At 63.2% G+C, this 19,251-nt stretch overlaps 3 protein-coding genes across 5 annotated transcripts in view; 2 read left to right on the forward strand and 1 right to left on the reverse strand.

The window, feature by feature from the left end:
• Nucleotides 1-829: 829 nt before the first annotated feature.
• SLC20A1 (solute carrier family 20 member 1) lies at nucleotides 830-9,965 on the forward strand. 2 transcript variants are annotated; one of them, XM_035345076.1, is made up of 10 exons: nucleotides 830-1,443; nucleotides 1,528-1,668; nucleotides 1,802-1,887; nucleotides 3,860-3,956; nucleotides 5,832-5,951; nucleotides 7,383-7,643; nucleotides 7,724-8,285; nucleotides 8,390-8,575; nucleotides 8,902-8,986; nucleotides 9,243-9,965. In XM_035345076.1, exons 1-10 carry the CDS (start codon nucleotides 1,101-1,103, stop codon nucleotides 9,402-9,404), a joined length of 2,043 nt encoding a protein of 680 aa, XP_035200967.1. In that variant the 5' UTR covers nucleotides 830-1,100; the 3' UTR covers nucleotides 9,405-9,965. The 2 variants fall into 2 exon arrangements, with proteins under 2 accessions (XP_035200967.1, XP_035200966.1); XM_035345075.1 differs by having other exon boundaries at nucleotides 831-1,443; nucleotides 7,721-8,285.
• A 529-nt stretch (nucleotides 9,966-10,494) lies between these two features.
• On the forward strand, nucleotides 10,495-14,466 carry LOC118177408 (cytosolic purine 5'-nucleotidase-like). Of its 2 annotated transcripts, XM_035345078.1 has the most exons (18): nucleotides 10,495-10,661; nucleotides 11,041-11,114; nucleotides 11,206-11,323; nucleotides 11,431-11,526; nucleotides 11,667-11,758; nucleotides 11,840-11,897; nucleotides 12,017-12,110; nucleotides 12,270-12,323; nucleotides 12,410-12,493; nucleotides 12,613-12,654; nucleotides 12,743-12,850; nucleotides 12,970-13,036; nucleotides 13,110-13,280; nucleotides 13,458-13,509; nucleotides 13,629-13,689; nucleotides 13,775-13,951; nucleotides 14,076-14,123; nucleotides 14,215-14,466. In XM_035345078.1, the coding sequence occupies exons 1-18, from the start codon at nucleotides 10,579-10,581 to the stop codon at nucleotides 14,281-14,283; spliced, it is 1,548 nt and encodes a 515-aa protein (XP_035200969.1). In that variant the 5' UTR covers nucleotides 10,495-10,578; the 3' UTR covers nucleotides 14,284-14,466. The 2 variants fall into 2 exon arrangements, with proteins under 2 accessions (XP_035200969.1, XP_035200971.1); XM_035345080.1 differs by lacking the exon at nucleotides 12,613-12,654.
• A 624-nt stretch (nucleotides 14,467-15,090) lies between these two features.
• Nucleotides 15,091-19,251, reverse strand: part of CKAP2L (cytoskeleton associated protein 2 like) — a 4,914-nt gene continuing 753 nt past the window's right edge. Inside the window, exons 2-7 of the mRNA XM_035345077.1 lie at nucleotides 18,111-19,183; nucleotides 17,489-17,690; nucleotides 16,720-16,875; nucleotides 16,290-16,353; nucleotides 15,828-15,978; nucleotides 15,091-15,731 (exon numbers count right to left, since the gene is read on the reverse strand). Coding sequence (XP_035200968.1) covers nucleotides 15,506-15,731; nucleotides 15,828-15,978; nucleotides 16,290-16,353; nucleotides 16,720-16,875; nucleotides 17,489-17,690; nucleotides 18,111-19,105 — 1,794 coding nt within the window. The 5' untranslated portion in view covers nucleotides 19,106-19,183 and the 3' untranslated portion in view covers nucleotides 15,091-15,505. The remainder of the gene's footprint in view (nucleotides 15,732-15,827; nucleotides 15,979-16,289; nucleotides 16,354-16,719; nucleotides 16,876-17,488; nucleotides 17,691-18,110; nucleotides 19,184-19,251) is intronic.

A 19,251-nucleotide genomic window follows, 5' to 3' on the forward strand; every position in this document is an offset into this window, starting at 1 on the left:
CCCCCCGGGGGGGGGGGGGGGGGGCACAGAGCCCAGCACCCCACGGCAAAGCAGCGGGTGGGAGCGGTTTGGGTCCAGCCCCGGGGGGCTCCTGGGGGCGGCCACAGCCATCACCGGGGGGGGGGGGACACGCGGCGGACACCGCGCCGAGCCGGCGGTCCCGGAAGGGGCGGGGGCTGGTACCCGGCGAGACCCGTGCACGGGAGCTTCACGGCGGTTCCAGGCGGAGCTGGGGGGAGCTGGGGGAAGCCCGGTGCCGCAGCCGGTGCCGTGCCCGGTGCGGGCCGGATCGCGCCGGGGCGCCGGATCGTGCCCGGTGCCGGCTCGGGGCCGTGCCGGGCCCAGGCGGCACCCACGTGGTGCCGGGGCGCGCTGCCCGCGCAGGGGCGCGCCAAGCCCGCGGGCGGGCCCGGGCCGTTGAGCGGCCGCCGTCCAATAGCGGCTCGGCCCCGCCCTCCCGGCGGCCAGAGGGCGAATGGGAGCGCCGGGCGGCTCCGGGCGTCACGGGAGGGGCGGGGGGCGCGGCGGTCACGTGGCAGGCGGTGGCTATAAAAGGAGGGCGGGCGGCGGCGCAGGGGGGAGGCGGCAGAGCGAGGCCGAGCCGAGCGTGTTCCGAGCCCGTGTCCGGTGCTCCCATCCTGGTGCCGGCCCGCCTGGCCCCGTCCCGGCCCATTCGGCGCTGTCGGTGAGCGGGGAGGGGGCGGTCGCGGGCGGGGCCGGGGGCTTTGGGAGGATTCGGGAGGCTCCGGGGGGTTTTGGGGTGATTCCGGGTGGTTTCGGTTTATTTTTCGGGGCGGGAGCGGCCGTTGGGGCCGCGCGGTGCCGCCCGCTCAGCGCCCGCTGTCCGTAGGATGAAGAGGCCGCCCGCCCGCCCGCCCTCGCCATGGAGCCCGGCCCGGCCCTGACCGCCCGCAGCCGCCCCGGCCGCCCCGCAGCCGCCGCCGCACGCGCCCTATAGCAGCAGCCCCGCGTCCCGCCCGCAGCCTATTTAATTTTGTACCGTTATTTATTGTAGCACCTCCGTACCTCACGCTCTGTTTACATCCCCCACCTCCCCGTTCCCGAGCCCCCTGGCCGTCCCCAAACCACTAGCAGCAGCCATGGATTCGGTCCCCACCAGCGTCCCGGCGCTGGCGGAGAGCGGCACGGTCCCGGCTCCGCTGACCGGCTTCCTCTGGATGCTGGTGCTGGGCTTCATCATCGCCTTCGTCCTGGCCTTTTCCGTGGGCGCCAATGACGTGGCCAACTCCTTTGGGACCGCGGTTGGCTCAGGTGTGGTGACGCTCCGGCAGGCGTGCATCTTGGCCAGCATCTTTGAGACAGTGGGCTCCGTCCTCCTGGGGGCCAAGGTCAGTGAGACCATCCGCAAGGGGCTGATCGACGTGGAGATGTACAACTCCACGCAGGAGCTGCTCATGGCGGGCTCCATCAGCGCCATGTTTGGTGAGTGCCCACGTGCCGTGCTGTGCCGCGCTGCCCTGTGCAGATGTCTCCGTTCCACTTACCAGCCTTGTTCTTGCCTTTCAGGATCGGCCGTGTGGCAGCTTGTGGCTTCGTTCTTGAAGCTTCCCATTTCGGGTACCCATTGTATTGTTGGAGCAACGATTGGCTTTTCCTTGGTGGCCAAAGGGCAGGAAGGTGTCAAGTGGTCTGAGCTGCTAAAAATCGGTAAGTGCAGCGAGGCGATGGTTCCGGACAGAGCGTGGCCACCTCCGTGTCCGGCACCAGCACGTGCTGCCACTGTGCATGCCCAGGGTTCCCTCCCAGCAGTGCGGTTCTAATCACACCTCTTCTCTCCTAGTGTTGTCCTGGTTCATCTCACCCCTCCTTTCTGGCATCATGTCTGCTATCCTGTTCTTCCTTGTCCGTAGGTTCATTCTTCATAAGGTAAGGATGGTCCAGCTGTGTGCTGTGACTGCCTGGGGCTGCTGGGGGCTTCCCGCGAGCCCGTTAACACGTCTGGGTGGTTTATGTGTGCCAGAAGTTCTGCAGGTGCATGGGTTTGGTTGTGTGCTTGTGGTGAGCCTTGAGTGGGCACCCGTCCAGGAGGAGCTGAAGGGACCTAGGGGAAGACGAGAGCTGCACTTGTTCTGTGGAGCCCAGGAGATAAGGAGGCTTCACTTACCTCCTCCAAAACATCTGGGCTGGCAGTGTCCCCTGCCTGGCTGGAGCAGAACCAGCTGCAGCTTCCAAATAGCAAGGCAGCCTGGAATTGATAACATCAGAGCTCCTTGTCAGGATTTTCCTTGACTTGTGGTGTGAGGGTGAGCTATGCTGCAGATGAAGGCAACGACTGACGGCAATGGCTTTGTTTTGAAGCTGGGAGGGACGGAATTGTCCCTGGTTCTGTGGAAACTGTGCTTTCCCCCCCCCAGGAGAGGCTGGCTGGGCAGCCCACACCTTCAGGCTGTTCTATGTCACCGTGAAGCAGAGCACTTTCTGTTGGTTTTATTCTTCTGAAGCTGGGCAGGATTCTTGCGCCTCTCTAGGTGCTGCTTTATGCCGAGAGGCACGACTTGTGGCCGTGCCAATGTACACTTCCTTCAGCTTGTGTGATCTGCTCTGGCATTAGCCTACAGAGGAACTGCTGCTTCCCGTACGTAGGAGCAGCGTTTCCATCCCAAGCCACCTGTGAGCAGCAGATCTAAAGCCGCTTTGGGGGGCGCAGGGGCTGTGCTCGGGGCAGCGCACCCTGAGGACGGCACCCAGGGAGCCCCGGTGTCCTCTTCCTGGTCACCGTGTGTGCAGTGCCTGGCCTGGGAGCCAAAGTCCAAGCCTGGGGTGAGACCTGCACCTGAAGCTCTTCAGGCAAATTGTTCCAGGTTCTTCTCTGCCTTAAAACTTTGCCGGGTGGCAGCAGCTTCCTGGTGGGGCCGTGAGGCTCCAGGTGAACCCAGGGACTGTCTGGCAGGGCTTGAGAACAACTTGCCCCTGTCTGAAGGGTGTGGAGGCCCAGAAAAAGGGAATTAGCAACCAAAATGTTGGAAATGGAGGTGGCAGCTTTAATGTCACCTTTTGGAGGTGACAAACCTCCGCAAAGCACGCGACCCTGCTGGTGAGGGACATCCAGCCAGCCGTCCAGGGGAGCCAACTCCAATTGTTGTGTAATCGGTTTGTTCTGCGCATTTGAGTTTAATTACTTAAATGAGTTTAGGGCTGGGATCTAACTACTACTGCTTCAAGAGATGTTAAGATCGTATCGCTGCTGTTTTCTGCCTGGCAACCCTTTAAAACAATCCGGCGTCACTGCTGTCGGAGTAACCTTGCATAACTGGCCTTTGAGAGCCGTGCTTGCCCCTCGTGCTTCCCATTTCCGAGTGGTTCTGGCACGGAACCGGCTGGTTGCGGCCCCTCACCGCGGTCGGCAGCGCTCCGTGCGTTTGCATCAGCACGGGACCCGGATTGCCGAGCAGCGGCGGAGATTAAGTGCTGCTGCTGCTGGGGCGAGGGCCTCTCTGCGCAGGTATGAGGCTGAATAAGCTGCTTGTGGGGGTGGTGGACTTCCTTGTGCAGCCCGAGTCAGCTGGAGAGGCAAAACCTTTGTCTGACTGGCAGTCTTGTCTGAAAGCGCCCGGTGAGGTGAAAAATCCTGTGTGGTTGGAGCTTGAGGAAGGGCTGCAAGGGCCAGGCTGCCTGTGTGTGTGCGCAGGGGATGTCGGGGGGCCCCGAGGTGCCCCCCAGTCGGTGCGAGCGGAGCACAGCGGGGAGGTTCCCTGCAGCTCCCGACTCTGGCTGGGCACACGTTGTGGGGCCGAAGGCACGGGGAGCCATGCAATCCAGCTGGGGGCAGCCACAGCCCCGAGGGCATCCCAGTGGTGCTGGGCTCTGGGTTCCTGCAGCTCCCGACCTTGTCTTGCAGGCGGACCCCGTCCCCAACGGCTTGCGAGCTCTGCCCGTCTTCTATGCCTGTACCGTGGGGATCAACCTCTTCTCCATCATGTATACCGGCGCGCCCTGTAAGTACACGTCTGAATACTTGAACCTGAATTTTGGAATTCTTTACAAAGCCTCCATTAAATGCACGATTTACCCCTTTTTGCTTTTCAGGGCTGAATTCTCCTAGAAGGCGGCTGGCCTGTGCCGGTTACAGAAGGCGGCAGGCTAGCGTGCGCTGAGTTCTGTACTAGATAGTTCCCAGCCAGAGGCCTGCCCAAACTAAACCCCACAGACCTTTCTCCTTAGACTCCCCGGCACTGGCAGATAACGCGACTTCCCCTTCTCTAACCTGTGCTAAGCTCAGGTACCAGCTGCTGCCGGGAGGCTCCTCGGGCTCCCCGCTCTCCGGTGGTGAGGCTAGGAGCAGGGCCGGAGGTCGGGCGTGGAGCCCGTGGCCTCTCTGTTCACCTGGTCCCTAAGAATAAACTAATTATCCCCGAGACTTCCTGGCGAGAAGAGCTGGCGCACTGCAGCTGGCACCTGTACTGAGAAGAGGAGTTCGTGCTGCAGTTTGAAAGCCCTTTGGGAACACCAAATTGAAATGTTTGTTTGGCTGTTGTGTAGGGGGACAGAGCCGGGCAGGACGGGAAAAGCAAGGCCCCGCCGCCCGCCCGCCCGCTTGGCACGGGCGTAATGAGCGGCGAACCCGCAGAGCCGAAAGGCAGGCTGGTGGGGAAAAATACCAAATCATAACTTCCATCAGTCAGAGTCACTCAGCGTGAGCTGTTTTCAGTCTGAGTGGGTTTCCTGTTGTGGAACAGTGGAAGAGGTCATTGGAGGCTGGAGGCTGACAGGAGGCAGTGCTTTTTGAGGCTTTTGAGGGTTTGCTCTGTAAACAGTGCCTGGAAGGCTCATGAGGGCCATCAGCTCCCTCCCCTTGGTGTGCCCGGTGCGGTGTCCAGCCTGGCAGCCACGGGTGAGGAAGAGGAGGAGGCCGGGAGCCCCAGGGCTGAGAGGCACCGAGGCTTGCTGAGCAGCAGCGCTGCTCTGGGTGGGTGTACAGCTCGGCCTCCCCAGGTGGAGCCGTGTTCAGCCTGAGTGCCTGGCTGGAGGAGGGGGGCGAAGCCTCGTGCTGCTCCGTGGGCTTTGTAGCCCTCGGCAGGCCAGGTTGTTGGAGGCTGCCCTGGGCTCGCAGGTTAACGGAGTGCGTTGTGGTGGTGTGGGCGCTGCCAGTGCGCAGGGAGCAGAGGGCCGCTGGCTGCAGCGGGACGCGCAGGAGCTGAGCCATCACGAGCACTCCGTCTACTGACGGGTCTCAGCAGACTGAGAGGTGTAAGCACCCGCTAAAAGTCACGCTGCATGTGGGAGCACTTGGAACTGGGTCACTGAACACCTTGGGTGCCTCTCGGAAGGTTTCAGGCACTTGGTGAGAAATCACCTAGGGAGAGGTGCTGGGGGCAGCCCGGCTCTCCGCTGGGAGCAGCCAAGGTCCTGCCTTTGCTCTTCCCACGGCTTCCCAGCCCGGCGTGCCAGGGGAGGCAGTGCTGCCTGCAGCAGCCTGGCTGTGTTTTTTCTGTGACATTGCAGCAAGGCAGGACACGGGGCTGTGCGTGGCAGCAGCCGAGCCGGGTGCGAATATTCCTGTTGCTGCTCAGGCAGAACGCACACCGGGCGCTAATCGGGTTTGGCTGCAGGAGGGAGGAGGGAAAGTGTCTGAGCATGTGAAAGAGATTAGCTTTTGATGGGGGAGATTGTACCCTGGTGGGGCTCCACGTGTGCTAAGCTCTTGGTTTCCATGTGGTCAGCAGTGGATTTCCCATGAAATTGGAAGCTCGCTGGCGGGCCGGCCAGCCCGGGCGTTGCAGGTGGAGGAGCTCCACACGCCCAAGTGCGAAGTCATACACGGAGGGGGCTGTGGCCCTGGGGTTTTCAAGATCCATTGTTTTATTTCCTAGTGCTGGGCTTTGACAAACTTCCTCTCTGGGGTATCCTCCTAATTTCGGCGGGGAGTGCTGTTGTCTGTGCTCTCGTCGTCTGGTTCTTTGTATGTCCGAGAATGAAGAAGAAAATCGAACGTAAGTACCCGTCTCTTTGTGCTCCTTTGGGGAAGGGCGCGCTTACTAACAAACTTCCTTTCGCAGCGGGAGACCTCATTAGCCCCGGGGCTGTTATTAGCAGGGATCCTTAGCTGCAGTTATCACTTAAGCTGCTCTGCCAGCCCTGAGTCACCCGGTGCATCTCACCAAGCCATGGGCTGGGCCCTGCATGCTCCTCACCACCAGCTGCACCTGGGGGCTGCCAGGACCCCCAAAAAACCCCTCGGAGCAGTGTCGTGTCTGGCAGCTGCTGGGCAGGGCAATCTCGAGCTGTGCTTGGCGCTGCAGCTTGGGGCAGGAGGCAGCGAGGCTGTCAGCTGGTGTAACCTTTAATCCCGGGCATACCTGGTGATCAATCTTTGGCCTGGCAGATGCAGATAGCAAGTCAGCTGCGTAATCTTATGAAATCCTTTCCCCGTGGCAGAAATGTCTGTTGAAAGGCATCCAAAACAGCAGTCCCGGTGCCTCTCAAACAGCACAGGCCGCTCAGAGCTGTGCGGGGTCTCGCACACGAGCTCTGCGTGCGGTCAGCTTCCTCGTTTGATGTAGGTGAGGGGATAGCGAGTGTCCTTGTCAGGCTGGCATGGCTGGGGTGTGACCAACAGCTTTATGGCTGCCCTTGAAATCCTTCCAGCTGCTGGAGCTTCACGCAGCTCCTCCCTGCCTTCAGCTGCTGTGCGCGGGGCTGGGGGCTCAGTGCTGGGGGGGTGGCAGTTGTGGTGGAGGTGTCTGGACGAGCCGAGCTCCTGTTTCCAGCCGCTGTTAGCAAGGTTCCCAGCAGGGACAGCCTCAGCTTCCTGGGTTTGGTGAGGCACCGGCTTGGCTCCCCTCGGAGCAGGAAACCAAGCTGCCCGGGGAAGCTGGAGGCTGCTCCTGGCAAGCTGGGCTGTTTGGGTTTGCAGCCCAGTGGCAGGAGCTGGAGCCAGGCCCCTGGCAGTGGGGAGAGGACAGAGAAGTTCAGGGGGGCCCTGGGGGAGAAGCTGGGCCCTGTCTGCTCCCGTCAGGTTCAGGAGCTGCACTGCCCGGGGATGCTGGCAGCGGGGAGGGGGCACAGCTGGGCACAGACTGAGACAAACATGGCTTGTTTGTTGGAAGAGGAATCTCTGCCCTCGGAATAACCAGCAACCACCCCGTAATGGTGCTCACCACACCCGGTGTGGGTGTGCGGGGGCTAAAAATAGGAGATGAGCTGGCTTGTGACAGTCTGGCTGCTGAGTGTTGGGCAAGGTGTGACTGATGAGCATTGTGATGGGAGGGAGCAGCTACCAAAGTTCAGTGCTGGGGAGGTGGAAGCCAATTTGTCTGCCATAAATCTGAGCCTTGAGGGGTGCGGGCCTGCCCTGCGGGCAGCAGGGCAGGTGTGGCCCTGGCAGTGGGCAGGGGCCTTATGGCATCTGCTTCTCTTGGCAGGAGAGATTAAATCAAGTCCTTCTGAAAGCCCCCTGATGGAGAAGAACAGCAGCCTGAAGGAAGACCACGAGGAGCCCAAGGCGCCTCTGGGGGATGGTACGGGCAATGCCAAGAGCCCCATAGCCGAGGCGGTGTCGCCTGCGCCGCACCGGGTGGCTGTGGAGGAGAGAACGGTGTCCTTCAACCTGGGGGACTTGGAGGAGGCCCCGGAGCGCGAGAGGCTCCCGAGCGTCGACCTGAAGGAGACCAATGTTGACAGTGGTGAGTACTGGGGGGTGGCGGGGGGGGTGAAGGGGTCTGTGGGACCCTGGGCACTAACTCCCCCTCTTCTCCCTCAGCAGGAGCTGTGCAGCTGCCCAACGGCAACCTCGTTCAGTTCAACCAGGCTGTGAGCCACCCCATGAGCTCCAGCGGGCAGTACCAGTACCATACTGTGCACAAGGACTCTGGCCTCTACAAGGAGCTGCTGCATAAACTGCACCTCGCCAAAATGGGGGACTGCATGGGGGACTCGGGGGACAAGCCCCTGCGCCGCAACAACAGTTACACATCCTACACCATGGCCATCTGCGGCATGCCCCTGGACTCTTTCCGGGCCAGGGAGGGTGAGCCCAAGGGCGAGGAGATGGAGAAGCTGACCTGGCCCGCAGCGGACACCAAGAAGAGGGTCCGCATGGACAGCTACACCAGCTACTGCAACGCGGTGGCGGACACACACCCCGCTGCTGACGTGGATCTGAACGCTGCCCAGGTGGAGATGGGCATCGGTGACAGGAAGGGCAGCAGCAGCTCCCTGGAGGAATGGAATGACCAGGACAAGCCCGAGGTGTCCCTCCTCTTCCAGTTCCTGCAGATCCTCACCGCCTGCTTTGGCTCTTTTGCTCACGGTGGCAACGATGTCAGGTCAGTGGAGCTGGCCAGCCAGCTCAGCCCTTCTCCTGGCTCTGCGGGGCGGGCGCTGCCCTGCTCAGCTCGTGTGCTAGCTAAGGGTTGCCTTCCTCTTGCAGCAATGCCATCGGCCCTCTGGTTGCACTCTACCTCGTCTATCAGACGGGTGACGTGGCTACAAAAGTGGCGACTCCCATCTGGCTGCTGCTGTATGGCGGCGCGGGGATTTGCATTGGTTTGTGGGTGTGGGGTCGGAGAGTCATCCAGACGATGGGCAAGGACCTGACTCCCATCACACCGTCAAGGTAAGGCAGGGGTGGAACCGCATCCTGCTCCCAGAGTCCTGCATGAGGTGAGAAGGGCTCTTCTCGCTTCACGCAGGACACGCGTGGCCCCATAACGCCTCCCTGCCTGCTGACCCCTGCTGCAGGGGCTGTCCTCCAGCCTGCTGCCCTGGAGGGGTTGGTCCCAGGCAAGGAGCTGGTCCTGCTGTGTGGTATCTGCCTGGGCCCTGTGGGGGGAGCAGCCCCCAGCTATGGTCAGGGCCAAATTGTCCTCGTCATGGTCCAGGGGGGAACAGGGGTCCTGGTGCCACCCCCGTGCCGCATTCCCACATGTTTTGCGTCCACAGTGGCTTCAGTATCGAGCTGGCGTCTGCCCTGACCGTGGTGATTGCCTCCAATGTGGGCCTCCCCATCAGCACCACCCACTGCAAGGTAAGGATGAGCCCGGCTTCCTCTGGATCCTGTTGCTAACAGGGCCGGGGCTGCTGCTGAGCTCCCAAAACAGAGCTGTGAGCCTCTGCCATGAGGGAGCTGGTGGTGGTGAGGGGCTTGTGCAAGATCCCCCTGCTGGGGCAGCGATGGGGGGATGGGACCGGGGGCTCTGGGTGCGGGCAGGGGGCTGTGGGCTTAGCATGGGGGGCAGCCATACAGCGAGGGCTGTGCTGAGACAGGGCCTGCTCCTTGGCAGGTGGGCTCGGTGGTCTCCGTGGGCTGGCTGCGCTCCAGGAAGGCAGTGGACTGGCACCTCTTCCGCAACATCTTCATGGCCTGGTTCGTCACCGTGCCTATCTCGGGCCTTATCAGTGCCGCCATCATGGCTGTCTTCAAGTACGCCATCCTGGGAGCGTGAGGCACCCGCTGCTGCCCGCGGCCCTGGGCTCCTTGCCGCTCGCGCTGTGCCTGCTTTCCGCTGCCGACCGCGAGGGAGCCAGGCGCGCTTCCCCGGCGCCTCCCGACGTGCTGTAGGCCTGCCCTCGTCCACGGGGCTCCCCTCCGTTCTGCCTAGTGTTGTCACTGAAGTATCTTATTTTTTAATGGTTTTGGCGCTAAGTTTCTAGAAAGGGTGTGCGGCTGTCAGCCTGTCCTGCCCTAGGTGTGGCTGTCCCCCTGCTCTGTAGCTTTAGATTAGCAGTGAGAGGGGAGGCCACTTTATTTTTTTATTTCTCATGACTTAATTCAGATCCCGTTGCAGTGATTCCTCCCCAGAAGGAGGGCTGGTGCTGCTGGTCCTCACCCTAGGTGGGGGGCTGGGGGCCACGGGCTGCGCTGTGCTCAGCTTTGCCTCCATCCGCAGTGGTGACGCTGCCCCATGTCCCCCCGGGCTGGGGGGCAGCCCTGGGCCCCCCCTACACCGCAGCCCTTGCTCACTGCTGCTACCTCGGACTCAATAAAGAATTCCTTCGTACGCCAATGCTGTGCCTCTCTTTTTCGGGGGGGGAGCTTTGGGGCTGGGGGTGCCACCTGGGGCTTTTCCCCCCCTATTTCACACAGCTGTCCCCCTACACCCTGGGTGTGAGCAGGGCCTGTGGCCCTTGATAAGGGCCCCACGTGGCCCCCGCTGTCACGGGATATGGTGGGGGCTTATCGCAGCCCCGCAGCTGGGGCTGACCCCAAATCGTCACTGCTTCAAGTGGGGCTCACGGCCAAGCTTGGCTCCAGCCCCTGGGTGCTGGCGTGGGCCCTGGGGGTGCATGGAGCCCCCTGCTCCCAGCCCTGAGGGACGGGGGCCTCGTGGGGTTTTGGGGGGCGCTTCCCCCTGGATCGCCCCCGTGTGGGGCCGGGGGGGAGAGGCCGGGGGCGGTGCGGGGCCGGGCCTTGACCCCCGGTTAATGATTGCCCGGGGGCACCGGGCCGCCCGCAGCCGCCTGGCGCCGTCGGGGCCGCGGCCGTGGGAGGGCGCCGCTGCCTCGGGGCCGGGGGGGAACCGGGGGCCGGGCCGGGGCCGTGCCGGGGCCGCGGGGCCGGGGCGGGGCGCGGGGCCCCGTTAAAACGGCGGAGGCCGGAGGCGGCCGGAGGCGGCGGTGATGGGCAGCGAGGGCGAGCGGGGCCCGGCGGCGGGCCCGGGGCAGGGCGACCCCCGGGCGCTGCGGAGGGACTGCCAGCACCGGTGGGACCCGGGGGGGTAACGGGGGCGTGGGGGGGCTGGAGGGGCACGGGGAGGATTTGGGGGGGAGATGGGGGAAGGAGATGGGCAAAGCAGAGGGGTTGTCCGGGGGGGCAGCAGGGATGGGGGGCCCCGTGCGCTCGTACTGAGGCTGTGCGAGGGGCCAGCCAAACGGGGGGGCTCCGTGCCCTGCACCCCCAGCCCACCACGGCTCCGTTTCCAGCTGAAAAGCCCTTTTTTCTACTGAAAAGCCCCTTTTTCTGCTCTGATAACTCTCCGCGGGGCCCCTTGGCTGGGGAAGGGACCGGGCACCTGCCTCGGGGGTCTGTGCCACCCCGCTGCACTCCAAAACCCCCCAGCGCTGAGCCCCGGTCGCCCCCAGGATCTTTGTGAACCGCAGCCTGGCGCTGGAGAAGATCAAGTGCTTCGGCTTCGACATGGACTACACCTTGGCCAGTGCGTGGGGCGGACGGGGAGGACAGAGCCAGATTTTGGGGTGGTTCCCCCTCCCCGGCCCGTGCCCACGCTGCCCCCCTGCTCGCTGCAGTGTACAAGTCCCCTGACTACGAGGAGCTGGCCTTCCAGCTGCTGCTGGAGCACCTCGTCTCCATCGGGTATCCCCACGAGATCCTCGCCTACAAGTACGACCCCACCTTCCCCACCCGGTGAGTGCCGGCAGGCTTCAGGGATGGGACCGGGGGGGTCACGCGTGTGGCTGGGGCATCGAGAACCCCCCAGTCCAACACCACGCTCACGGGGCTCCGTGCTGCAGGGGGCTGGTGTTCGACGCCCTGTACGGGAACCTGCTGAAGGTGGACTCACACGGGAACCTTCTGGTCTGCGCCCACGGCTTCCGCTTCCTCAAGGGGTGAGTTCTGGGTTCGGGGGGTCACAGGGGTCCCTCGGTGTTCTGGCGGTGAGGTTTTGGGTTGCGGTTGGAGGGGCAGGATGCGGCCGGGTGCCCCCCACACACACACAGCGCTCAGCAGCTCCGTGCCCCTTCCCTAGGGCCGAAATCCTCCACTACTACCCCAACAAGTTCATCCAGCGGGACGACATGAAGCGCTTCCACATCCTCAACACCCTCTTCAACCTCACGGGTGAGTGACCCCCCCGCACCCTCACCCCCCGAGCCCTCCCCCCGTGGCGCTGCCCCCACTCATGGCCCCTTTCCCTGGCAGAGACCTACCTCTACGCCTGCCTCGTGGACTTCTTCACCAACTGCTCCAGATACGTCAAGTAAGTGGGAAATCGGGGGGGGGGGGCAGGACGTGGCACCCCCCAGTGGCAGCCTGGGTGAGGATGGGTCTCAGGGGGTCTCCCGCCACCTTCACACACCATTTTTCCCCCAATTGCAGCTGCGACACTGGCTACAAGCACGGGAACCTCTTCATGTCCTTCCGCAGCATGTTCCAGGACGTGCGCGAGGCCATGGACCAAGTCCACCTCTCAGTGGGTGCCGCAGGCAGGGTTCAGGGACCCCGTGCATGGGGGGACACCATGGCCACGGCTTCACCCCCAGAAGTTTTCTGGAAGGGGGGTGGGGGGAGGGACGACAAATGTCTGGATCCTGGCACCGTGCCGAGCCCTCACCACCCGTCCCCTCTGCAGGGCTGCCTGAAGGAGAAGACACTGGAGAACCTGGAGAAATATGTGGTGAAAGACGTGAGTGTCTGTGAGCCCCCCCACCCCAAAGCCAGGTCCCCGCGCGACCCCCCTGGCCCCCAGCGCCCTGACTCTGCCCTTGCCAGCCCCGTGTGCCCCTGCTGCTGAGCCGCATGAAGGAAGTGGGGAAGGTCTTCCTGGCCACCAACAGCGACTACAACTACACTGACGTGAGTAGCTGCACCCCCACGTCTGGGGGGGGGGCGCCGCGCGCAGCGCCCCCCCCCCCCCCCCCCCCACCAGCTGCCCTCCTGAGGGCTGGTGGCGGTGACCCCGGCTGTCGTTGCAGGCCATCATGTCCTACCTGTTCGACTTCAGTGACGGGGACAAGGTGAGGCCATGCTGGGGGTGCTGTTGGCAGCCCGCCACCATCCATGACCTTGTCACCCCCTCAGCCCCCGTACCCTGCACCCCAGCAGGCCGAGACCCCGCAGCGCTCCTGGCGCTCCTACTTCGACCTCATCGTGGTGGACACCCGCAAGCCGCTCTTCTTCGCCGAGGGCACCGTCCTGCGCCAAGTCAACACGGTGGGGACCCGGCCACCGCGTGCCACCCTCCTGCCACCGAACCCCTTGCACAGCGCGGGCACAGCCCGGTGGCTCCGGTGCAGGTGACGGCTCCACCACGGGGCCCTCTTTGCCCACAGGACACGGGGAAGCTGCGCATCGGGACGTACACCGGCCCCCTCCAGCACTGCACCGTCTACTCTGGTGGTGAGTGCCCGGCCGGGCTGCACGGTGGCGTGGGGACACGGCAGCGCCGTGCCCTGACGTGTGGCTGGCGCAGGCTCCTCGGACGTGGTGTGCGACCTGCTGGGTGTGAAGGGCAAAGACATCCTGTACATGGGGGACCACATCTTCGGGGACATCCTCAAGTCCAAGAAGCGGCAGGGCTGGCGCACCTTCCTGGTGGTGCCCGAGCTGGCCCGCGAGCTGCAGGTGTGGACGGAGAAGAGCGGTGAGCAGGGCTTGGCTGGGGCAGCACAGCTACGGAGGTGGCCCGGGACCTCCAACCCCCCCTCAGTGACAAAAGCAGACGTGGGGACAGCCGAGCAGGGCGGGATGTGTCCCAGCACCCCGTGGTGGCCGTGCCGGGGCCGGTGCCTGCGCTGAGCTGGACCCTTTGCTATTGCAGAGCTGTTTGAGGAGCTGCGGAGCCTGGACCTCTTCCTGGCGGAGCTGTACCAGTGAGTGGGCACGGGGGGCTGCAGATGGGGCACTGCGGGGTGCAGGGACCTGGAGGAGACACGTGGAGGACCCTCGGGTGAGCTGTGAGACCCCGCTCAGGGCTTTGCTCCCACTGCAGGCACTTAGACAGCGGCAGCAGCGAGCGCCCAGACATCAGCTCCATCAAGCGTCGGATCCAGGTGACGCCCGGGGCCCCATCCCCAGTTGTGACCCGCATCCAGCACCCCGGCACTGGGTGCCCTGACTGTCCCGCCGTGCCCGCAGAAAGTCACGCACGAGATGGACATGTGCTATGGGAAGATGGGCAGCCTCTTCCGCTGCGGCTCGCGCCAGACCCTCTTCGCCAACCAGCTGATGCGCTACGCGGACCTCTACGCCGCCTCCTTCGTCAACTTCCTCTACTATCCCTTCAGCTACCTCTTCCGGGCGCCCTCCGTCCTGGTACGCAGCTCCTGCCCCCACGCCGTGCCTCAGTTTCCCTCCCTGCCTTGAGGGGTCTCTGGTGGACCCCAGCCCGTCGGGTGCTGGGTGCCAGCCCCTCTCGCCACCCCTCTCCCCGCTGCAGATGGCCCACGAGTCGACGGTGGAGCACGGCCCCGTGGACGCCGGGGAGGTGGGCAAGTCCTGGTGCTGCAGCTAGCCCAGCACCGGCACCCCAATGACGGTTGGGTCCTGTGCCCACTGAGCCCCCCTCTCTGTCTCAGGTCACAGGGGTCCCCCGGGACTCCAGCGGGGAGGAAGAGGAGGAGGAGGAAGAGGATGGCGAGGCCTGAGCCTGCAGCAGCACTGCTGGCTGCTGATCCGGCGGGTGCCAGCCCCCCGAGGGCATTCAGTGAGCCCAGAGGACCAAAGCCACCTGCAGGACGATCGGTGGCCCCGTCCTGCCCCTGCACAGCGGTGCCCTTCTCCTCTCTTCTGTTTTCACCCTTTATTTATAAAAGGTTCTTTAACTCCTGGCTAAGTTTTATTGGTGTCATAGAGTGGAAGAGACATAAAATCAGTTATGAGAAAAACTTTTGCCCCAGAGCTTGGGAGATGGGAGCAAAGCACAATTCCCACATCCTAGTCCAGCAGCTGGGGCTGTGTGCAGGCCCCTGCGCAGGGGGCAGCAGCCCCCAGCCAGCCCCCTCGCTGCCAGCAGGGCCGGATCCTGCACCAGAACCTCCAGGTGCGGCACCTCAGCCACCGAGGCTTCCCACTAAAGATGCTGAGCGAAGCCAGCAGTGGCTGTGGTGAGACGGGAGGACGAAGGATGGGGCTGTGCCCTGTGCTTTATGGCAGCTGCCCCATTTCACCCCTCACAGTAGGGAAAGGGGGCCGTGCTGCCAGAAGGGGCCTGAGCGCACCAACGGGGCCTGGCTGCGCCCCCTGGCCTCCCCCAGCCCCTGCCACGCATGGAGCTCAGGCCTGGCTAACCCCAAGGACCCCCAAAAGGGGGCAGGCCACCCTCTGTGTATGACGGCTGCCTCCGTGGGGGCCCGTGCCCAAGCTGCTGCGATCCCTCGGGCACCCCAGGACCTCCAACCTGTCCTGGAGGCGAGTGCACGGCCCGAGTCTGGTACAGTTGTGCCACCAGGTGCGGCTCCTGCTGTCCAGGACAGGGTCTGTGCGTGCCTCCTGGCGGGGAGATGTCGGCCAGGTGGGGCACTGGAGCAAAGCCCTGGGGACACCACTTCCTGAAGCACCAGGAGGTGCTGGAGCATCGCAGAGACCGAACCACGTCCTGCAGCACAGAACCCAGGGCGTGCATCGGAGCAGAGCCAAGGGCAGCCCCGAGGGCACAGAGCCCAAGCCTCCCATCCCGGACCTCACGCACTACTCACTAGGCCACGCTGCATCTCTGCTGCAAGTCTTTTAATATTTAAAACAGTTGAAAAGGCTAATTTATGCCGCCCCTACGTATTTACATCTGAGAGAAAACAAGCGAAGTAAGTGCACAACAGCAGGAAGCTGGGGGGAGCCAGCAGCCTGCGCCCCTCGGGGAGCACCTCGGGGCTACAACTTCAAAACCTCCACCTCTGCCACCTCCGGCAAAGCCTTGTTTTTCCGGAAAAAGTACTGCGTCTCCTCTTCGTCATCCAGGATTTCATTGAGGGATGACACGACAGGGTCGTGGTCCTTCAGCATCACCGGGTAGCAGCTCACAGCCCTCTCTATCCGCAGCGAGCGCCGCACTGGCGTCAGGAATTTCAGCTCCTGGCCTTCTGGAAGCTCCCTTCCCCTGCGGGGAGAAGAGCCGTGAGGCAGGAGCCCTGCAGGCAGGAGCACTGGCACAGGGAGCAGGTGCTTGCTGCCAGCAGCGGGCAGCTCCACTCACCTGGGTACGGATGTAACCTGCAGTTTGATGGAGGAGACGGGCAGGCTGGTCAGGGAGCTCCCCGCCAGGCTGGGAGTCGATGCCGTGTGCTCCCTCTCTGCCAGGCAAGGCGCTGGGGGCTCCCAGGGCGCGGGCTGCTCAGCCTTCTCCCCTGACAGGAGAGAGGAAAAGGGCAGCCCGGTTGTAGAGAGGGCAGAGCTGGAGCGGGCTCACAGCACCACAGCGCTCTGGCCGCAGCCCAGGGCACCTCACTAGAGGCGTGCTGGGCTGGGGCCCGGCGCTGGCAGAGGAATCCTGCCCCGTTACTGAGATCAGGATTCTGGACTTTCACAACACTCCGTCAACATCAAAGTCAAAAGGGACACGGGGCGCTGAGACAGGCTGCAAACAACCGTGCTGCTTCCCTGCCTGCAGCAGCAGGGAGCCCCAGCCTGCCAGCCGGCCCCTCCGTGCATGTGTTACCTCCTGGTGGTTGGCCTGCAGTCTTCAGAATACCAAGGACAACTTCTCTGAGCTCCTGGAGCGGCTGCAAGAAAAGCCGAACACAGGTCAAGGCAGGCATGACTCAGGAACAAAGAATAGCCCAAAGAGAACAGGAGGAAAGGTTGCTGCTGCTGCACCCTGTGCTGGAGGGAAAGGCTGGCGGCTGCAGCAGTGCCCTTCCCTAAGTCAGATCTGTGAGCACGCTGCGGGGCAGACATCCCACCAGACACTGCTGTTACACCGCCCAGGCACGGAGCTGCCACTGTGCTGCTTCCAGCCACAGCCCAGGGCACTCGGCCTCCCAGCCCTCCTCTGGAATCTGATCCCCAAATCCGCCCCATGTCTCGATGCGACGCGCTGGCACGGGACAGGGATTGCAGGGAGCCACCAAGAAGCGCGCCCCACTCACGGCAGCACCGGCGCAGACCGCGGCTTCGTACAGCTCCATCACGTCCAAGGGGTTGCTCCGGGCGAGCAGTTTCACTTTGCAGATCCAGAACTTGGCGCATTTTTCCGCTCGGGGCTCACGGGACAGAATTGCAGAGAGCTCCTCCGACTGGACACCCTGCGAAACAAGGACGAGGTGTGAAGAACGGGGCCACCCACGAGGGCCGGAGCTGCTGGCATGCCTCTGTTCCCCCAGCGCTCCCGGGCAAAAGAGGCAGGGTCTGAGCCTGGATTTTGCTTTTTACAAGTCTCTTGCATGACCCTGGACATGTAATTTCTCTGCCTCTGTTTCCCCCTCCGGAAAATGAGCACTGCAGGGGGGTGTTGAGGGAGAGGCTCGCCAGCGCAGGCACTAGCAGGGCCACTGCCCCCTGGTGCTGGGCTAGCAGGCGGCATTGCCAGGGGCGATGTCCACCAGGGACACATCTCAGGGCAGCTCACACAGCCTGGGCTGCTGCCACAGAAATCCTGCTGCAGACCGGTACTGGGACAACAGGGACGCACGTAGGCCACATTACTGGGTGCCACTGTTGTCCTTGTCATCGCCCTGCGGCCTTTGGCCTATCCCCGTAACTCCATGGGTGAGTGGAGCATTAGCACTTTTACCTTTCCCAGGAAAAGCAAGAATCCTTGCTCTAAACCCATGTGCTGCTGGGAGCACGTGGCCCTCAGCTCCTGGGATGCTCCAAGGGAAGAGGAGCCCCTTAAAGCCGCCCCTTTCCCATCCACACCTCCTCGATGAGCTTCAGGCACTCAGTTAGCAGGTTGTTGATTTTGTCCAAGTAGAGCTCCTCAGGCTGCTCTGCTTTCTCTTCCTCCTTGACAGCGCTCCAGACGGGCAGCTTCTCTCTCACTGGCTTTTTTTGGGGCAGCGTCATAGGTGGCCGTTTGTAGGACTTGCCTTTGGATGCCAGCCACTGCTCCAGTTGTCTCCTGTTGAAGGACCAGGGGATCACTGTTACCACCACTTTCTGACAGGCTATTGCCCGTCTTCCCCTTGGATCTCTCTAGCCAGATTCAGCTGCTCAGGGAGAACTCTATCCTAAAAATTCATCCGAGCCATGCTAGGCCAGGCAAACCCTCCCAGGTTTGTGTGTTTTGAAGGATTTTGAACAGGAGAGCAGCTGCCTGCTCTCTTCAGGCAGCCACTACATCCACTGCTGGCTGCGTTAGGGGATTGCCAAACCGCCGGGAGGAAAGGGGAGCCCAGAGCAGCACCAAACCCCATCCTGCCCTCCTCCACCCAGCAGCTGGCTGAGGGAGCCCGGCCCTGCAGGGGGGAGCTGGCTCAGCAGCTCTGTGCTCTGCTGTCCCCTGGAGGCGAGGACGGAGCCAGCCCGAGGCGCTACTCACCTCCGATCCTCAGCCGTCTGGGTCTTGGGGACGCGCCCCGCGTGCACCCCGTGTGCCTGCGGCAGCTCCGGGTTCAGCCTCTCTCTCCTGCTCTCAGCCCCTCGAGCTCTGGGGCTGTGAGCCCGGCCCACGGCGGCTCTGGCTCGGGACCCTGCCGTGTGTCCGGGCGGTGCCTTCACGTCCTTCCTCTCTGCCCCCCCTTTAACCGCGGGCCTTCGTCCCAGCACCGCGGTGCCCAGCTGCGTGCTGGAGCTCCTCGTGGACCCCAGTGGCCTGCTGGAGGCTGGAGGCTTCGGGGGAGATCTTTTTGCTTGGGGAGCTCTACTGCAGTGCTGAAGACTTCCCCCCGGACGCGTGCCAAGTGGCTTTCCTACGGGTTGCCCTGCTGTACTCATTTTTTCATGTTTTACTGCTGGTTTTTTGTGTAGCAAATTAGTAGAAACAGCAAGCGACCGAGGGGGTTGCAACGGTTGGGTTTTGGCACTTGGTTTTTGGGATGCACTCTTTGAGCCTGGCAGGGACTTCCTGAATTTGTCCTGAATCAGTGTTTCCTTGGCCTGGCAGCTATTAATTCTGTCCTTTGGGCCCTGGATGGTGCTTGACATGGTGCTTGAGGTTTGCCTGAGAGCCAAGGCTCTCTTGTTCCCGAGACTGCTTCCATCAGACTGAAAAGCTCTGCTCTGCACAAGGTTTGTAGGAGCTTGTGCTGAGAAGTTCTCTTTGTTGCAGTCCAGATGTTCCTGCAGGCCCTTGCTCAGCAACGAAGGTGCCCTGGGAACGGGGCGGCCACGTGCAGTCTCCTCAGTCCCTCCTGGGTTTAGGGAACCAGAGGCAGAAGCTGGGAGCCTCCATCTGGGCTGTGTAGAAGGGTTCACACCCGGGACGAGCCCCAGGGACAGCTTTGTGCTCTTCCCCGGCTGCTCTGGATGTACCAGGGCTACTCCCCGGGATGCACTTGAAGATTTCTGTGGGGCAGCGCGGCCACCCAGCCACATGGGTTTGGAGGCAAGCTTGCCATCCCTCTGAGCGTCCTTCGCCACGTCCGGGAGAGCATCCCTCTTGTTCCTGTCAGCCTGGAGAGACAAGGCGAAGCTCAGCCCCAAAACCAGCAGGGCCCAGAGGAGGGCTCAGACCCCAGCCC

Source organism: Oxyura jamaicensis, chromosome 22, assembly GCF_011077185.1.
Source record: "Oxyura jamaicensis isolate SHBP4307 breed ruddy duck chromosome 22, BPBGC_Ojam_1.0, whole genome shotgun sequence".
Taxonomy (NCBI): domain Eukaryota; kingdom Metazoa; phylum Chordata; class Aves; order Anseriformes; family Anatidae; genus Oxyura; species Oxyura jamaicensis.